Source organism: Cylas formicarius, unplaced genomic scaffold (assembly GCF_029955315.1).
Source record: "Cylas formicarius isolate icCylForm1 unplaced genomic scaffold, icCylForm1.1 PGA_scaffold_4__25_contigs__length_36172078, whole genome shotgun sequence".
Classification (NCBI taxonomy): domain Eukaryota; kingdom Metazoa; phylum Arthropoda; class Insecta; order Coleoptera; family Brentidae; genus Cylas; species Cylas formicarius.
In genome coordinates this window covers 10,580,569-10,599,989 of record NW_026844334.1, presented here as the reverse complement: position 1 = coordinate 10,599,989, position 19,421 = coordinate 10,580,569, and the positions used below count along the sequence as shown (strand labels likewise).

Below are 19,421 nucleotides of genomic sequence, written 5' to 3'. Positions count from 1 at the left end.
AAACATGCGACAGAGTTATTGTAAAAAAAAAGAAAAAATATAATCACAACTTACCCCCTGGCGGGATCACATAGAACCACGACACCAAAAGGTCAAAAAACACCGACGTAACTTGCTCCTCTCACACCCGATCGAGATCGACTAATGGCGAACACCACAATGAAACGTATTTACACTGCAAGGACGACGGTTTCTTTTCAGACTTGTCGGATAAACGGGGGCCGGTTAGTTTATATATATGCGCGTGTTTGTATATGAGTGTGTGTGTGTGCAGGACGTTCTGTTGTAATAGGCAATTTTAATTATGGTCTCGAAGAAGAATACCGCTGGCTAATTTATTCGCGTAGATAAAGTCAACAAATACCGTAAATCGGAAGGAAGTGTTAATTTTTTAACGTCGACAACAGCATAAAACAATTTGACACCCGCAAATGACCACAGCAAAGCTATATAACAAGTTACATATTTTTTTAGTTATATTTAGCAAATTTCGTTCAAAAGAAGTTCACTAACACCGCGCGTGTAACATGAAACATGTCTAGACTTGCTAAATTTCTAGTTTATCCGCACGTGTTTTCAAGGACGCGCGCGGAAGGATCATACTGTGGTGTGCTGATATTCGTTTCCATATTTAAGTATTTAATCTATTGTTCAGTTACTATTATTATTATTACTTATTTGAATATCAACTAATTGACCTATATATGGAGGACCATATACATTGTAGGGTAAATTAGAACACTTTATCAATATATAAAGTCAGCTGTCATACACCAATAAATAATTTGTGAAAATCTAACAGATAATAATAAATCTAATAAATAATTGAGTCAAACAATTAAACAAATGAAATGAAAAAAAAAGCATTTTACGACGAAATGTTAATGACGGATTTTTTTGTTGTGTAAACTACAAAAGAATATATATAGTAAAAGGCGGAAAAAACATTATTTTAATACGCTAAAACAATTGCATAAGAACAGCCGATGTGTTAAAGGTTAAAGTTTAATGTACAAAATTATCTAAATGCAACTTATACCGATTTGTTTGTTTGAAACTACAAAGCTATCAAAAAACATGTCGACTGCCAAAAATAAGGTTTAAAGGCTTTTTTACAGGTATCCTCAGGTATTATCTGTTTCGAAAATCCTTAGACACCCAATATGCTTGATTTTCAAGGTCGCTGTTTTGGTTGTAGTGCCCGTATGAATACGTCAGCTATGGGTTCTCGACTATCACCAGTCATCGCGAATGGAAACCTTTGAAAAAAGCTCTCGACACCGTCCATCTAAAACCAACATTATGGAAACGCTACGTCGATGATACTTTTGTTATTTGGCCTCATGATCAGGAATCCCTAGTAGATTTTATTAGACATTTAAACTCTATACACACTAACATACGTTTTAACATTGAAATAGAAACTAAAAACAACCTCCTATTCTTAGATATTCTTATCAATAGAAAATCAGACCTAACATTGGGTCATTGTGTTTACAGAAAACCTACGCACACAGACCGATAACTTAATGCATTGTCACATCACCGTCCCGCCCAAAAATCATCGGTGGTCAACTCTCTTTTTTGCAGAGTTGTAAAACTACCTCGAGAGTCATCGAACCCAGGATTAACACACCTAACCTCTGCTCTTCTCTCTAATAATTACCAAATTAAAGATATTACAATTCACCACAACCTTGTAATAGCAATAAAACCGAAAGCAATCCCACAATTGACACTGTTGTCCTTCCTTACATTCAAAACATCATTGACCACATATAAAAAGTTCTAAAGAAATATAACGTCCAAACTAGATTTATCACTTGTCAAAAAATCTCTCAACATCTTCGATCCGTCAAAGACACAATTGCATTTGAGATGCCAGAAGTTTACAGCATTCCATGCATATGAGGTAAAGAATACATTGGAGAGACCGGACGAAAAATATCAACTACTCTCAAAGAACATGAAAGAACCTTAAGACTAAGACAAATAAGCTATTCGAAAAAACTAAAATTCTTGCACGTAATCATTTCTTCTACCAACGAAAAATCCAAGAGTCTATGGGAATCTATAAGCAACCTAACAATCTGAACCGCACTCAGGTCTCCCTAACCAATATGGGAATCAGTCATCCGAGAACGGTGTTTATGCAACTCATTTAGCTCCGCCCCCGTCAAACAATATATAAGCAGGTAGAAAGTAAAATACGAGGCAGTTTCAGTCAAGGTCTGAAGAAGCCAACAGAATAATTGGAGAAACGCTAGCTAGTTCGACTCAACAAAAACCGACGCTAAAAGTTTTATAAAAAGTATTGAAAAATTCAGGCACATAGTTTACTAATTTTGAATTTGATATCTTTTCTTTGTTGTTTTAATTTTGATTTGCTGGGATACTATCTACATTCCGCAATAATGTAAATCATCTATGGGCCGCTTTAGACAAATACGATAGCACCAGCTTATTAATTCACTTACCTTTAAAACTTTTGTGTCCTATAGGATGTTTGTATTTTTGTGGAAAAATAAGAATTTTCTTAATTTAAATGGTTCAAGTATATTATTGTATATTATGGCATTTAATACATCGAAACTAACATTTCCTAAAGTTTTACCGTTTCTGACATATTTTTAATTTTATGCCAAAGATTTCGCCTTTCTCGTTCGATTTCTAAATACTACCAATATTAGCAGAAAAAAAAACAATTAAGCAACTATAGCAGTGGCACCTACTATGCTCCAATAACAGAAAAAATGATGAAAGTTTTAAAATCTTTGAGGTTAGGCAATAGAGCTGTTTTATGAAAGATTTCATTTTGACTGTTGCAAATATTAAAATATCTTTTTTTACTCCCGTCTGTAAAATACACCACGTCAGTTTCTTTTTCCACGGATCGCTCCGCTCGTGTCAAATAAACTCATGAGTCAAATGCCGTTTACCGCATTTGTTGCATAATATACTATTTTAATTATATTAAATAACTGTTTTGTCTATATTTCGCAGTAATACCATTTTTTTAAGAAAAAAAAGACGTGTTGTTGCTAATATTTGGAAGTTTTGATCACATTGTATTTATTTATTTTAAGAATATCAACAGACGACTAAAGTAGATCCCTTCTATAAGGAAATCAATATATGTATAACAGCTTTTAGTTGTTCGTCCGATAAATATATTTAGACCTGCAAGTCACTTTTGAGTTGAAATTTAAAATATAACAGAGAAGGGCAAGACTTCCGAGGAATTAAAAAATGCCTTAATAGACCTACGAGTTTTTCTCAAAAAGTAAGCTGACTTTTGTAATTGGTCGAGCTACGTACATTCGACCTTGGATATATTTGTATTATATCTGGAGGATTACTTTGAACGAGGCAACATTGATTTCATAAATATAAATACTTTTTCATAAAACTCAAAAATCACGTTACTTTTTGAACACACCTCGTATATACGTAATATTTAAAAAACGAAAGTTTTAAATTGCCCGATATAAAATTATATGTGAATAGCAAGTTTTGTAACTAAGTTTTTTTTTAACATTTTGTTTAGTTTCTGAGGTTGGGAACATACGGACCGATTGAGTCGAAGATTATCTATTAGAATTCAAAAAATATAGAAAAATCACAACGGTTTCCACGCCAGCCAGTTCTACGCCAAAACATGTCGTGCGTGTGTGTTATTATTTCTTGGTACGTATAGGTATGCATCGGCGAAAAACGTAAGCTTAAATTTCGCGCTGACTCGATAGAAGCCAGGAAACTTTATCTAATCGCGTACATAACAGACTTCCGCAGTTTTTTTTTATTTGTGGTCGACGCACAACAGCTCGAGATAAAACCCTTTAATCCAAATCTTTTTCGTTTAATGCTGTGGTCCAAAACAGCTCAACGCATTTTAATAAACTTGAAGTCGTTAAAAAGGTTTTACCCTAGGCTATCGTGCTAGGAGTGACGCAATTTCGATTGTGTGACGATTTGGTGACGTTTTCCCTAATACTGCACCTCGTTGTGCACCGGGTATGAAATAATACCTAACAATGGTCAACGTCAAACTTTACTTAGTCAACGTATTAGTACTATATCGCAAAAAAGTACTGTTTCTTTTTACAACTGTAGTAAATGGCTGTAACGAAAATACAACAAAATATCGCGTTTTTGATTGATAATATACTGCAACAATTGTGCAACAATTAAGGCGTGTTCATTCAAATCTAGACGTCTCCACCTTTTACATAAAATGTGAATAGAAAAGATGTAGACCATGTTGTTTCTGAGTTTTTATCGGATTAGTTGGATTAGAAGCGTTCAAAGTAATTGAGAAATTTATTTGTTTTATCAAAAATATAATACAAAAAGTAATAAGCCTGTAAAAGTGAGAAAATACAAGGAGGCACAGCCCCTTATAAATAAGAGCTAAATTAAGAACAAATGTAAAATTTTAATGTTAAATAACTACCAGGTACCAATTTTAATAATAATGAAGAAAATATAAACATAAAACTTTGTCACTCCACACTATAGTAACCATAGTATAGTAAACATAGTACAGTAAACATATTGAGACATCGCCACTTGAAAGTACTTATCAAATAGCACTCCGTACACGCAAGTGCATTTTAACTTTAAACTTTTTTTAAAAAGAAAATTTTGAAAAATTGAAACGTTATTTGGCACACTCTAGTTTCGATTATATACTAATTATTCGTCTTCGTGTTGGAATATCTCGCAATTTAAAATTTTTAGTAACGGAAAACCGAGGGGAAAACTGTACAAAATGAGGCATCATAGTAGCATCTTATCAAATATAAGAGTTAGTTAGAGCTAGTTTGCCATAAAATTTAAGAATATAAACAATATAAATTTATAGATGAAATTATTTCCAAAGTTTACATTAAACGCTTTTTGTTGTCTGTGAAATCTCGGTCAAAAATCAGAAACGCTCTCCCAAGAATTTCGGGCAAACCCTATTAGTATTATGGAGCTCTTTTTATTGGTACGTAAATTCTAAAAATCTATATATAATAACCACACAGTACAGTATTACACAATTTTATTTTAATCTAATTATCGAATTTATCAAAAAAAGCTGACTTCTTTAGGAAAAAACTTATTACTTCAGCGTGTTTCCACTTTCAAACAATATTAATACTTTTATTCACTTAATCCCAAAAAAGGTTAAAATAAAAGATCCATTTTTCCTTGGGCAAGTTTGTTGTACTTATTTTTTCATTTCTTTCAACAATAATTAATATTTTCAGTAAACAAACCCACGTTTTTTCGAAAATTCGGATATTGATGAAGACCCGATAGTTTCCGAAAGTAAACACAGAGCTTTTCAAAATATTCTGTCTTGAAATATCTAGAATGTATGCGAGGCATGTATAATATGCCAACTTCTTTTACAAAATTATTTTTTCATAGCTCTGAAACAATATTTCGTGATTCGTGAAGATGTTAAAAAATACAGGAAATTTCATTGCAATGGTAGAAAGTTTTCTGGGAAATAAAAAATTCCTCTAATTTCAATCATAAAGAAGAATTCTGATAAAAAAAATCGAACAGAATTTTTAGCTTTCCTAAAAAAGTAACAGCGACGAGAATATTATTGACGAGGACGATGATCAGCTTAAATAAGTAATTTTGGTTTATTTTAAATTCAGTCCAACTGCTACTGGCTATTTATTAAAGCAAGTTTTTTTCTCAGATAAACTTGTTTTGGTCACAACATTTCTTTATCTATCTGCTTAGTTTCGACGTCAAATAGAAATATTAAATACAAGAGAAACAAGAATTGAAGATTTTTAGGATTTTGATTCTGCTTGGGATGGGGGTTCTATGTGTTCTATTTTTAATTTTATTGAGATATAGTTCAAAAATTGTAGCCATGGTTCTTAACATTTGCAGTACTTTCTGTTGCTATTAAAGAAAGGTTTCACCGTCAACTACAAATTATACTATCGAGTAAAATAAAAGCGACAAAAAAATTATTTCACTATGTACCGTTTTCTACATATTCCCATTTTTTTAATCGAATTATTGGCGCTGTAATTTTTTATGGTTGTAACTTGGGTAGCATATATTAGAACATAAATCGCAAATGCGTTATTCTAATTATTTTTCCATTGCAACCACTTTAACAGGCGTAAAAACCGCACAACTTCACTAATTTAACCGATCTCCTGGATCCCTGAATAAAGAACTTAGCAATAAACTCCACTTGGGTTGACTCACGCTGTATGCCCATTAAACACGTTTATGATCGCGCTCTCATTATTAGCCTGCCACGCGCACAGAGTTTCTTTTAAACGTTCTTGGATGCCGGAAAAAACGGATCGAACTTAAATGCCAAGTGAGAAAGGAGCAACGCTCCAAGTAGTTTGCCTGTGGCTAACGAAACAGGTCTGTTCTTGCCAAATGTACTTGCGTAGGCAGAGCGTTGGTATTTTGTTCACAGATTTCGTATTTAATTATAACAGATTTTTGATTAACTCAATTTGCAATGAAATATTGAAAACATTCAGGCACCCTGGATAGCACCAAGGAGAGACACAAGTTTCTTGGGAAATTGTGCGGAGTATTGCCTTTTGGCCAAAAGCAATAATTTTCAAAGTCATCCGGATTTTTTAGTTTCAATTCACTTAGCGGATTTTAGCGGACGTATTTCTTACTTTTTTGTTTTTTTTTTCATTTCGTGCTATTTCTACGGTTCTCTACGATTCCAAAAGTCAAAATTTTTCAAAGTCCAAAACATCAAACACACTTGAAATCCGGGCCATATACTTAGCTATTTTTTTTAATTGACGTTGCTTGTGATAAGTTTTACAGCCAATGTTCAAAAACTAATTCTCTAAATTATTATTACTATTATTACTAAACTAAAAGGCGGAAACATATTTTTCTCTTCGTATAACCTTTCGGCACCAAATATTATTCCATTTCCTCGCTGATTCTAAACAGGTCCGTAACCATCGATTTTGGTTTTTCGATTATTCTTCGATAATTTATGACATGCCAAATATATTGACTATACTAATTTTGATCACGTATGTCAATATTTATGCCAAACACACAGTAAATATTTTCGGTCACGGACAACTGAATCCTTGGCTTGAAGCTTCCCTGGATTATATGCCTCATTATAGACGCTGCGTGGCCGGGAATTCTAAATATTACAAATTATTATCGAAAAAAAAAATCATATTATTAAGACCATAGCGACCAGTGACCAAATTTGAAATCGCTTGCATTGTTTAACAGTACACACAGTACCGCCCAAGTACCACGAGTTACATTGTCGACCAGATTCGAGAAAAATTGCGGTTGTAGCTTAATTTCAAATAAATCCATTCATCATCTCGTTTTTTTAAAATATGGATACCGACTTAAGTACTGAGACAACTGTATATGTTTTGAAATATTAACTCTTTTGTTCTGTTTTTATTTTCTTGATTGTTGACTGATATAAAATTATGATTGTTAATAAGCTTGTGCTTACCTTGCCCACATCGGATAGTTGAGACCATACAGGCCATGGAATGATAGTGGCGCTGGTGGACGACCGTGCAATGGAGGTACTCTTGGTGGTGGCATCCTGAAGCGCGATGGAACCGCACCGAATGGACATGGACGGAAGCCGAATTGATACTGCAAAGGATTTCAAGAAAATCGACTTAAAACCGACACAGGAATAAATTATTTAAAAACAAAAACAAACAGGATATTCATCTTTGCATTAGAAAAAATTGAATAAATGAAGTTTTCATGGTATAAAAAAAAGTTTTTTGATAAATTGATAAAATTTTACATTTTTGTATAGATTCGATGTGTTACTTTAAAAACGCCCGAGAAACAACAACTTTTGGTTGCTTAATTAAAAAAAAAACAGGACTGGCTGCTTTTTGGGATAGTCAACAATATAATATATTTTGATATTTGAAATCCGGACATATTTGCTTTAAACAAAAACTCAAAGAATCATTTTTTGAAACTAGGTCGCCTAGTTTGGACAAAGATATGTGTCTAATATATTCTATTTTTCTAATACTGTTTTACCGTTCTTTTGTATAGCTTTTTTCAGTTCTGTTCAGTATTTTCTCGTATAGCCGAATTTGGTGAATACGATTCTTTCTCTTGAAGTTTAAAAACCGAGTTACCTTTCGTATTTAATTATAGAAATAATAATAAAGAATTATTGGCAACACTGTTACCTCTCTTGGTGTAATCTGAACAGAAAATCCCCGTTGCAAGATATTCGCGGACATTTCAAAACTTTCACAGTTCTAGAGACATCAACGCCCGCCCCAACTTACATGCAATCCCGATAGGAACGAATTGTCCCAGTAAAAAATCGTTCCTCCATCGGTATACATTAAAATTTGTCGCATATATTCATTCACAATCACAACAAACGAAACACCAAGCAACATAAACAACAGAGTCGTTGACACGCACCTTTTTATAATCTTTTCCCCACCTCTCGAAGCTTAAATAGAGGGGAGAGCCAAACCTGAAACAATGATTTCCAGGAAAGGCATGAAAGGCATGTATATAGTTCCAAGGACCGACTACCTGTACATTTTTGACCAATTCAGAAAAATACTTTTTATCCCTGCGAATACAATAAAAGTACAGGTACATGAGAACCGAGAATGTATACGGTCTTTTAATCTTTTTCTAATATATTAACACTTGCAACATATTTATTAATTCAATTTTCACATTTTACTTAATTGTCCTGAGGTAATTTTGGACATGTAGGACGTTAGCCTTACATTTGCAAATTTCTAATGGTTAATATGTTTAAAAAAAAACAAATTTAACAATAAAATACAAAATTAAACTAAACCAGTAATTTAATTCGATACCTCCATCGAGACTCCTACATACCTCTCCGGGAAATACTTTTCCTACTACATCCTTCAAAAAAGCCATCAATCACAAAATAGTACTTTTCAAATTCAGAGAGTTCTAAAATTCCCAAGGGCTGGTCTTCCCTCACGTTTCAGCTCCAAATTTTATACCCAAGGTTCCAATTTTTAAATAAATTTTTATTTTTATTAACAAAATCTTGGCATTGGAATTGGTTTATATTGGCGGAATTACTCAGGTGTGTTATTAAGAGAATTAATGTATATATAGATATAGATTGGGTGTTTTTGAAATATACGGTTTATTACACTGCGAATGTGTCCCACAATTTATTAAAAAAATATATATTTTTTAAAAAGATCAGTTTTTATTTGTTTTTCTTTAGTCTGTAAAGAAATTTCGTAAAGAATTTTGTATTAATTTTCATTCGTTCGACCGTTAGGTACAATTTTATGCCGTCCTTCAATGGTGCTCAGTGTTCTTCAAAATAATCAATAAAATAATAATTTCTTTAATTATAAAATTAAAAATGTAATTTTATATATTTTATTATCATTGATCCCTCACTTAAATTTGTCAATAACAAATACAACAACAAATGCTTTTACTCGACTTTTTAATAACTTAGTTACGACCTTTTAATCAGAATGTTACGGATATTTACATTTTTATTATATCAATGAAGAGAGACCCAAATATATTCACTTCCACTGATGTCAATACACTCCTAATTTCTTAAACAGTTTTTGAAATAAAAATTTCAAAGCCTCGGCGACGTTAAACATAACATAAGATTTGATTCGAGATCATTAAATCCGAGTTTAAATCTCCAAAACCATTTTAACTACAAAATTTTATTCTGCACATACGGGGTAATTAATTCACTTTTAGCAGTTATTTTGGAGAGTGCAGCGTTGTCACATCATGATAACCATTGGTGCTTTGCCCTTGTTTATTATCTTGAGCATACGGTGATTAAGAGAAAATATGATGGTTTTTGGGAATATGTCCAAAAGCTTGTAAAAAAGGGACACGTTTGGTTACACTTGACGTACGCATGCATTAAAAATTGTTAAATACACATTGTAACTATAATTTTGGTGTTATTTCTCACATATACGAGGTGCATTCAAAAGTAAGGTGCCTTTGTAATTGGTCGGGTAACGTACATTCGATATTCGATATATTTTTTGTTATATAGGGACACATGTCCCTAACATACACAGTGCTGCAAAACACTTCAAATGTTGACAACGGCATATGGCGAATCTAGCTGAAGAAGTGAAACAAATGGTGTTGAAAAATCATCGAATCACTATTACAGAAGTGGCGAAGACGTCGGCATCTCTATTGGTTCGTGCCCTGTAATTTTCTCGCAAGTTTTGGCCATAAAACGTGTACCAGTAAAATTTGTTTCGAAACTGGTCAATTTTGAACAAAAGGACCGTCGAAGAAGCGTCAAAAGCTGTTAAACGACGTTGAAAATAATAGGTATAACGATAATTAGTATGATCTATTATAGATATAAGAAAGTGACCAAATGCAACAAGATATTATTAATTAAGGTAATTATTAAGTAATCAATTATTAATTATTAAGGTGCATTGTTGCATTGTTTATTAATGACCACCCTTGGATAATCCAATTAAAGCAATTGGTCACTTTCTTCTATCTATGAACAGACCATATATGGTTATGACGTCGGAACCAATGATCAGTGGTGCCAATGGAAGAATCCAAGATCGCCAAGACCAAAAAAAGCATGTCAAGTTCGATCAAATGTCAAGGTTTTGCTTACTCTTTTCTTTGATTTTCATGGCGTAGTACATCAAGAGTTCTTACCATCAGGTCGTACGGTCAATAAGCAGTATTACCTTTAAGTTATGTATGGTTTGCGAGAATCAATACGAAGAAAACGTCCGGAATTGTGGATTTTACATCATGCTCACCCATCGTTGCTTGTGTCTAACTTTTTGGCCAAAACCAAAACCACAATCATGCCTAAGCTAACATATTCACCGGATATGCATACCTTCGAATTTTCCTGTTCCGAAAACTCAAGAAACCTATGAAAGGAAGGAGAAGGAGGTTTGGAATGATTGAGGAAATAAGCAAAAATCGCTGGAAGAACTCAAGGTTATATATATGCCAGAGAGCGTTTAACAGAAGTGCTTCGAGGATTGGCACATATGTATTATATCTGGAGGGATTATTTTAAATTAATTTTGATGATTAAATAATAAAATAATTTTTGATAAAACTTAAAAGTCACCTTATTTTTTGACACAACGCGTATTTTAGAACGAGTGTAGATGGTATACCAAATTTTAAGTAATTTTTGTTCACTCTAACGAAATTCTTGTTATACCCTGTATATTAACCAACAATTACTTCTCTTGCGTTGTCAAATTAACGCTTATCAATTTTAAAATTATGATACCTATATGATAACAGCTTCGCCTAAATTTCTGAAATATTAATTGTTTTGACCTGAAATCTTAGTTGTTTGGACCTGTCATTTTTATGTGAAATTGTTACTTTGTTTTTTTTTCTTGCTTTCGTCGAAGATACTACAAAAACGGTCAAAATGGAAAATCAAATAATCATTACTTATATTTTAATCGCTTATATTAGGTACATAACAACAAGTGAATAAATGAACAACAACAATAAATGAACAAATAAATAAATTACATCTGAAAGTACTTTTTAAAAATCCACGTGGGAATCCAATATAAATATTTCTTTGGAAAATCAAATAGTATTTATAGAAAGTTCTTTTTGGGTTAGCCAAACCATTTAAATAAAAATGACCTAGTAAATTAGTAAAAAACAATTTTACAGATTTCACAGATTTAGACTGAATTAATATGGATAAGATACCTGCCTATATAGCAATTGCAAAAGCCAAAGGAATAATAATTTAAGATGTACTAGAGAAATGCGTGTTTACTAAAAAAGATTACAAAATTTCCACCTCTCAAATGCCTCCTGTGACAACTTGATGTATATTATCACTTTAGGCAATCGCTTCCTATCAATCGGCCTCTTAAGCGGAGCAGTAAATATATAGAAATACATATCTTTTCTCTTTATCAGTCAAAGAAATTAAAGTAAAATTAAAACTTTGCGCTTCTTGTGTGATATTAGACTATCTATTAATTTTTGAATTTATTAATTTGTTTCTCCGCCTAGTTGATGCTCCAATCTTCCGCATTACAAGGTATGCAGCGGAAACATGGACTTTGAACAAAATATATTAAAAACCGAATAGAGGCATTCGAAATACAAATCCAAGAAATACAAAAAAACCCTTAATAAATATAAGACTGCATGATGCCGAAAGGATTGCACAGGATAGGCAAGTATGGAATCAAATATAAATAGTCTCAGTACATTTGGAAATGATTATCGAAACAGGAGGAGGAATATTGCTATAAAAAGAAAACTAAACAAACCAATGCCACGAAGACCACAAGACACAAGTCAGTTCTTAGTTAAATCGCCACAATTTCTCATTTGTGTATATTTTTCTTGCAATCAATGAATAAATGTATCAAATCAGAAAGTCATTATTTTAAAAAACTGAGGAATCCAACATTGTCAATATTGCTTAGAACATTATTCAGCAGCTGGTCTGAAACAGATTTTGGTTAAGAACGCAGCACTAACTCTTACGGATTACGGCGTAGTTTCTTGTAAGTAGATGTATAGTGCCGATATAAGCAACAGAAACCGTACATAACCTCAATTTCCTAACCCCCCCGCAGCGGGGGCCCCCCGCGCGTGGCGTCCTAGTGTCCCCCCTGTCTACCAGAGTGCGCTCCGCCCCCCACCCAGCTTGTGTAGCGTCCTGTTTTGCCCCGGTTCCGCCCGTCGCTGCTAGATGTCGCGCGCTTGTGTAGCGTCCTGTTTTGCCCCGGTTCCGCCCGTCGCTGCTAGATGTCGCGCGCTCCGACCGTCGTAGGCCCCCCCGGTAGAGGGCGGTGACGGTGCGGCACGGCGACGGTGTCGCGCGGTGACGCGGGTGATCGGGTCGTCGGTAAACAAGTCGAGTGACTTATACAGAGTGTCTCAATAATCACGGTTTAATAAAAGAAAAACTATAGATACAATAGTAAATATTTATTAGCTCATATGTAGACAACGTAATGCTTCGTACAAGCGGTGTTTCTGGTCCATGAGATTTTCTACTTCATCGCGGTCGAGGATAATTTCGTCGCCATGATCCCGTTTCAGTATCAACTCACAGCTCTCTTCTTCGTTCGAATAGGTCACCTCGATACTGCTCCCGATGTAGACTGTTATGTCGTTCCAGAACATGATTTCTCCCACCTCGTCCTCCAGAAAGAACAAAAAATCCCAAAAATCCTGGACTTGAAAATCTATGTGCTTGTTCTTGAAGATGAAACGGACACCTGAATTCTTTATTTCGAAAATCGTGTTTTCATCGATAGTGACCACTTTGTTACACATTGTGACAAACAGACTGACTTCGGTATCAAATTCAAATGTACTTATATATCAACAACCCCCCACTATCGGTGTAATTAAGAGAGATATTTACATTTAGTCAATTTGAATAAGCATTTTGCCAAAAGAAGCAAACAAGCGCACGTAGTTACATATAGCGGGATTAAAATAGTTTTTCGATCTGCCGAGATGTTGTATTCGTTACCGCAATTGTCGTTAACGCCGCCGCTGGTGTTATTGGAATTCTTGATAGCGATCGTTTGCCATTCGCCGTGGTCTTCGTAGCTCCGGTTCGCGAAAACGAAACGTACCTTGTAATTTAAATACGGCTTATCTGCGGTAGTGTTATTCGACAATGTCACGCTAAAAGTTTGTAGCTTGTCGATTCCGTTGACCTGAGCGAGTTGCATACGCGTCCACGTATCGGGCCAAATGCACCGATTATTATGATTTTTGAAACAAACGAACGCTTCAATCACATCCTTAGGTTTATGTATATAGAAAACGTTTTGTACCACAGCCGACAACAAAACAAAGTGAGCACTTAACAAAACCATGTTTCTAGCCCGAATGAATCTATCCTAGATCTCGGTAACTGCTTTTATAACACTCAAACAATAATGACATTTATTCTGGGGAGGTGCCGGGCCGTCGATATGCATTTTGCTGTCCGGTCTGTTATAGTGAACAAAGCAGGGCAAATGAGTTTGCAATTCAAAATTGTTGCGATGTCGTACTGGTAACTTATGCCACATATTTAACAAATCGTGCGGTCTCACATGCTCCAAGAAATGTTGCACAGGAATCAATTCAAGTTGATCGGTATCCAAGCTTCTAAAATCGTCGAAGAAAACTAACTTCTTATTCATTGTTGTGAAAGATCGATAACTTTCTTAACAAATCCCTAATTTGTTTAAAGACACTCTCTGTGGGACAATTAATTGCGACAAGACTCAAGTCTATTTCACCGACTCTCGTTAATTTATTCAAAAATTCGTTGTATTCGTAATACGTTTTCTCTTTGAAAAAATACAAATGTCCGTTGGTGTATCGAAACGCGCCCGACAAATCGTCGGGCAGACCCGGAAACAGTTCCGTAGTAAAACCGTGTTCACTCGCACTCAAAGAACACTCGTCTATTTCTGCATAGTAGCGTTTACCGTAAAATATATACGTTCGACCGCCATACGTATTAAAAATAGCGTTCACTGTTTTACCCGCAGGCACACCCAGTCGCTGGACGCTTTGTCGGTCGCCCACTACCGTGAAACTCGGGAAGTGAAGTAAATAAAACGAATCACCGGTGACTACCAAAAGTTGTCCGTTGGGTCTCTGGTAGATATGCGAAATAGGAGCGTAAATAGGGACATAATCTGATATCATTTTAGGTTCCATGTAGACTTTATCACCTAATCTTATTATCCAAACCCATTTGTCGTAAAATAGATACATATGATGGTTAGACGTAACCAAAAATATGGATGGATTTACGTGACACAAATCTGGTACTTTTGTTTCGTTTTTCCCTATCGGAGGTTTCGTAGTTGTGGTAGTAGTGGTAGTTGATGTTGTTGTGGTCGGAGTTGTTACGCGGGCGGTGGTTGTGGTTTTTTTACCATATAAACGTTGAAGACCTGCAACATCGTCGTATGACAATGTCTTAGAATTTAAGCTATACCAAGGGTACATAATGGCATTGCGATCGTTACTGTGCGCCAAACCCAACGTATGTCCAATTTCGTGGAACAACACAGTAAACAAGCTCGTTTTTCCTCCGGGCGCAGGCACTTCTAAACCGTAGTACCAATCTTCGGATTTATCCAAATGAACTTCCACGCACTCTTGTTGTTGATTTGGAAAAAATGCATGTCCTAATATGTTACCCCTTCCGTCAAAAGCAAAAGGACAGGATTCGTTCCCTTTACATCTTATGCTTTGTCTGTGGGTAGTATATTTGTCAGACATCAAAATCATTATATCCGGCTCTGAGTAATTTAAGAAAAAATTTAAATTTGATTCATCACTCCATATTTTAAAAACCTCGGTTGCCAGCACTTTTAACTCTTGATAGTGACTGGGCGGTACTTGAATATACCAATTTAAATCCGTTTTCTGCCATCGCGAAACAGTCGTGAAGGCATTTTCTATTACACCACATCGGGGTTTATTTATTAGTTCGACGGTTTCGTTATTAAGAGTACCATCCACCGGTAAATTATAGAAATCCTGAAAATCCATTAGGGCACGTTGCAAACTCGACGCATTGATCTGCGTTAAAGATTCGTTGTCGTTAGGTGAAAGGAATCCGAATTTTTGTAAATATTCAATCACACCTTCCTCGGGCAGCGCGGCGACTATCGTCGACACGTCCGAACAGGTAGTAAAGACAGCGTAGCATAGCAACAAGACTCTCATCTCGTTCAAGGTCAGTAAAATACTAAAATGTATTCGGTTCCTAGCTAATCTTTTATAGGTAAAATAACAAAGAGAAGTGATGAACCAAACGCTTTTAGTCGCTATTTTGCGTGAGATGACGCAGAATATTACTCGAGAAATGGAACGAAAAAAGAATTATACTTCAATAGATTACAGTTTCGCAGTTTGTATTCATATCATAGCATTAGCGTGCTTTATTTTTACGTGTAAATGTATTATTAATTTTTTTGGATTGAAATAAAAAGTCTTATTTAAATAAAGAAAGTTTTATTTCATACAGGGATCCTTGAATACAACCAATTATATAAAAGGGCAGAATTTCTCAACGCGCACATGCGCAGTCTTCCTCCGGAGTGAAACATGCAATGGGCGTGATCCGGTTGAAATTTCGGCGGATTCAACCAATTATCATCATCGAATTTCTCCACGTTAATGACTCTGCATGCGACATCCTCCTGATCCATTTTCGACATTAAAAATTCCATTTTTGATCTTCCTCTCACGTATATCAAGTCAGCATTTTCTATCAGTAGTCCGATCAACGTATCAATGTCGGAATATTGAACAAAACCAGAACTGTATTTGAGACCGTGATGATATTGTTCGAGCCAGCGTACCGTTCTTTTTTCTGCACCGGTCAACGTGCAATATTCACGCGGCGGTTTCAAAACGTAATGACTAATTTGACATCCATTGTAGACAGCCATTTCTTTAACGACAAATCCATCTTCTAACTGGAAGCCTTGAATATCTACCGCAACGATGCGCATTTTTAATATGACTGGTTAAGATTAGGTTCCTCCGGCGGTATTTATGTTAGATTTCGAACAATCTCGCTGAGCGGTAGTTGTTCCACGATACAATCGTGAATGATGATGCAATAGGCACGTGTATTCGCGGGAAATCCCTTTTTTGCTTCGATGTCTAACTTTACGTCGACAGTGCTGGATTTTACACTGTCGTTTCTTCGAGAACAGTCGATGACGAAAATCGCGCAGTTTTTGAAAGTCATATAGTCAAGCAACGCAGTTTTTTCCTCACATCCCTTATAACTGGGGTAGAAATCCGTGTAATTGTGATGCGCTTCCACGAAGTCATTCTTTTCAAAATCTAATCGTAAACGTTCGTGAGGGTAATATTCTCCGTTTAGTGTTAATCTTATATCCGTTACGTCGACGTGATCGAAAAGCGTCGCATTTTTCGCTTCGTTGTCTTTGCGATTTGTTTGAAAAGCGACTATTACGTATCGGGGGCTTTCGATAGCCGCGCACGTCTTGACAGACCAAATTTCTTTGGTAGAGCCCGCGGTTAGGGCAGGATATTCATGAAGTTCCCATCGTCTATAGGGTATCAATATGGGTTGATCTAATCTAATCGATTTCAGCAGAGCCAATTTGATTTCGTCGTTTGGAAATATGTGCTTGACCCTAAGATCGACACTATCAATTTTTAATTCCGCCGTTGTTTTAATTGCACTGGCCGCAACACCGCCCATTGGTTTAATTATCATACAATTTTTGTCATGTCTGGCTCTTACCAATCTTATGGTTTGTTTTCCACAAGTTATCATATTATAATCATTAAATATATTTAAAAAGTGTCGTAACGGGATTCGCATGCTAAAATGTCCATTTTCTGTATCGTGAATCGCATTTTCAGGGAAATTCCAGCCGGAAATATCTAGATGCGATGAGTCATCTTTCGAGTAACATAGATAACCTCTAATCGTACTAACTATACCCGGATCACGCACGCTATCCACTTCTTTCCCATTCAGCTCGTACGATATAGTTTCAAAAAAAAATGCTCCTGCATTGTTTACAAATTGCACTTGGTCGGTTCCCGTGAGACGTTTCAGCGATCCCTTAATGCAAATAGCAGCGTCGTACATAAGCAGCCAGGCATCTCCTTGATTGATCGTGATCTCAATGGTGTCGTTGTTCAAAAAAGATTTCACAAAGGGATGATAGGTGCGGGTCTCCACGCGCTGGATAGATTCATCAAATTTTGGCTTTCTGTGTATGTCGAATATTTGATTCGATAACATCGTAGCCCAGTGATCGGAGAAATTGTTTGTTGCTCAATGTAAGACGACCTTTACGGATACGCCTCGGTTTTGTTACTAACCCTACCTTTTGGATGTTCGCTTTTTTATATTCACCAGCGTCTCCGATTGAGTTGAAAATCAACATTACGTTAATTTTTTAAGTTCCAATCTAATGATGATTTCTTCACCTCGGAAATTAACCAACTCAAAGTTTTGATCCAGAACCTGTAGGGTAATGTTGTAGATTTGTCGTTTGTCTACTGGCAAGTACGTTAGATATTTAGGAGTTTCGTCGATGGCGTACCCCGGATCGACGGACAAGGCAAACTCGTAAATTGTGTGCGAAGGTCTGTCGTTGTAGAACGCTCCAGACGTTATGTTACTATCTACATGTATCGTTCGCACTTTTATTATATCCACGGGTAAATCTGAGGAATGCATAATATTGGGCTCCAAAATTTTCTGTGAAAACCCCAATAATTTTCCGATACTGTCTGAGTGTTGTTTAAAGTTTACCCCGTATACGGGGCTGTAGATTTCGCACTTTATCGTATTATTGTTGGGTTTGATTGATATCTCCTCTATTAACTTTGGGATCGTATTCTTCTCTTCCTTATTTTTTGGCAGATGTTCGTTAATGTAGGTTTCAATGTCGCTAATTTCATAGGACCCGGTCGGAATTTCAATTACGTTTTCTTTATTGTTACCATCGAAGTAGTAAAATTTATTCGAACCCTTATCTATGTTGGGAATGTTGTTGTAAGAGTGGAATCCAATCAGCGCTAAACCGTACTCTACATCTTCATCCAACTGCAGCGGATTGACAAAGTCGATGGATAATGTCGACGTGTGCCCTTTTAACGTAAATATGATCGACATGTTGACTGCTTATAGATCCGCGATTTCAGTCCTTTTTATAGAGAAATTGCAAACACAAATGACCGCAATTGTATTGCGTAAACTTTTGATATCTATCGTGATTGTAGTAGATATTGGCGCTGTTGCCGAAATATTTAACAAGTTCCGCGGGTGGTTTAAGGTTACCGAAACTGTCAAAATACTCAACATCGTTTCCCTTCCTCTTTTTGTATGCTACCCAGTGGGTTCCTCTATTTCGACGAACATCCAAATTTACGATTCCGCATTCTTGCGATCTGATTCGACGGGGTAAACTATCTCGCATAAAAACACCCCTGAAGTGAGGAATTTTTAATTTGCGCGCCAGAGATATTAAATCGACGTCGTATAGAGCCCTTCTGGGTAGCTTTATTGGGAGTTTTTTTGTTTCTTCAGATAAAGACCGAATCCGCCGCGTGGACTCTTTTTCAAGAATAGACCCGATCCCTTTTTTCCAATCTCTTCCATAGCTCGGTTATGGCGGTTGGCCTCTTCGAGTTTCTTTCGTGCGTTTTTCGCATCGATGACAGTTTTAGCGATAGCAGCGGCTCCGCCCGAGAGCGAACCTAAAGCCCCTAGCGCTCCTAATAACGGTAAAAGTGGTAAAATACCGCCCGATTTTGATTCGAACGGTATAATTCTAGGTACCCTAATTTTTTTACGTCCTCCCGCTTTTCTTACAGCGGCTCTGCCAGCTCGAAGC

At 35.8% G+C, this 19,421-nt stretch overlaps 1 protein-coding gene across 6 annotated transcripts in view; it reads right to left on the bottom strand.

Moving 5' to 3' along the window:
* Window positions 1–19,421, bottom strand: part of LOC132701511 (uncharacterized) — a 65,795-nt gene that overhangs the window by 14,711 nt on the left and 31,663 nt on the right. For 3 of the 6 annotated variants that reach the window (XM_060669488.1, XM_060669489.1, XM_060669485.1), the window contains exon 2: window positions 7,493–7,641. In XM_060669488.1, the coding sequence (XP_060525471.1) occupies window positions 7,493–7,587 (95 nt within the window). In that variant the 5' untranslated portion in view covers window positions 7,588–7,641. The other 3 variants (XM_060669486.1, XM_060669487.1, XM_060669490.1) reach the window with 3 other exon arrangements.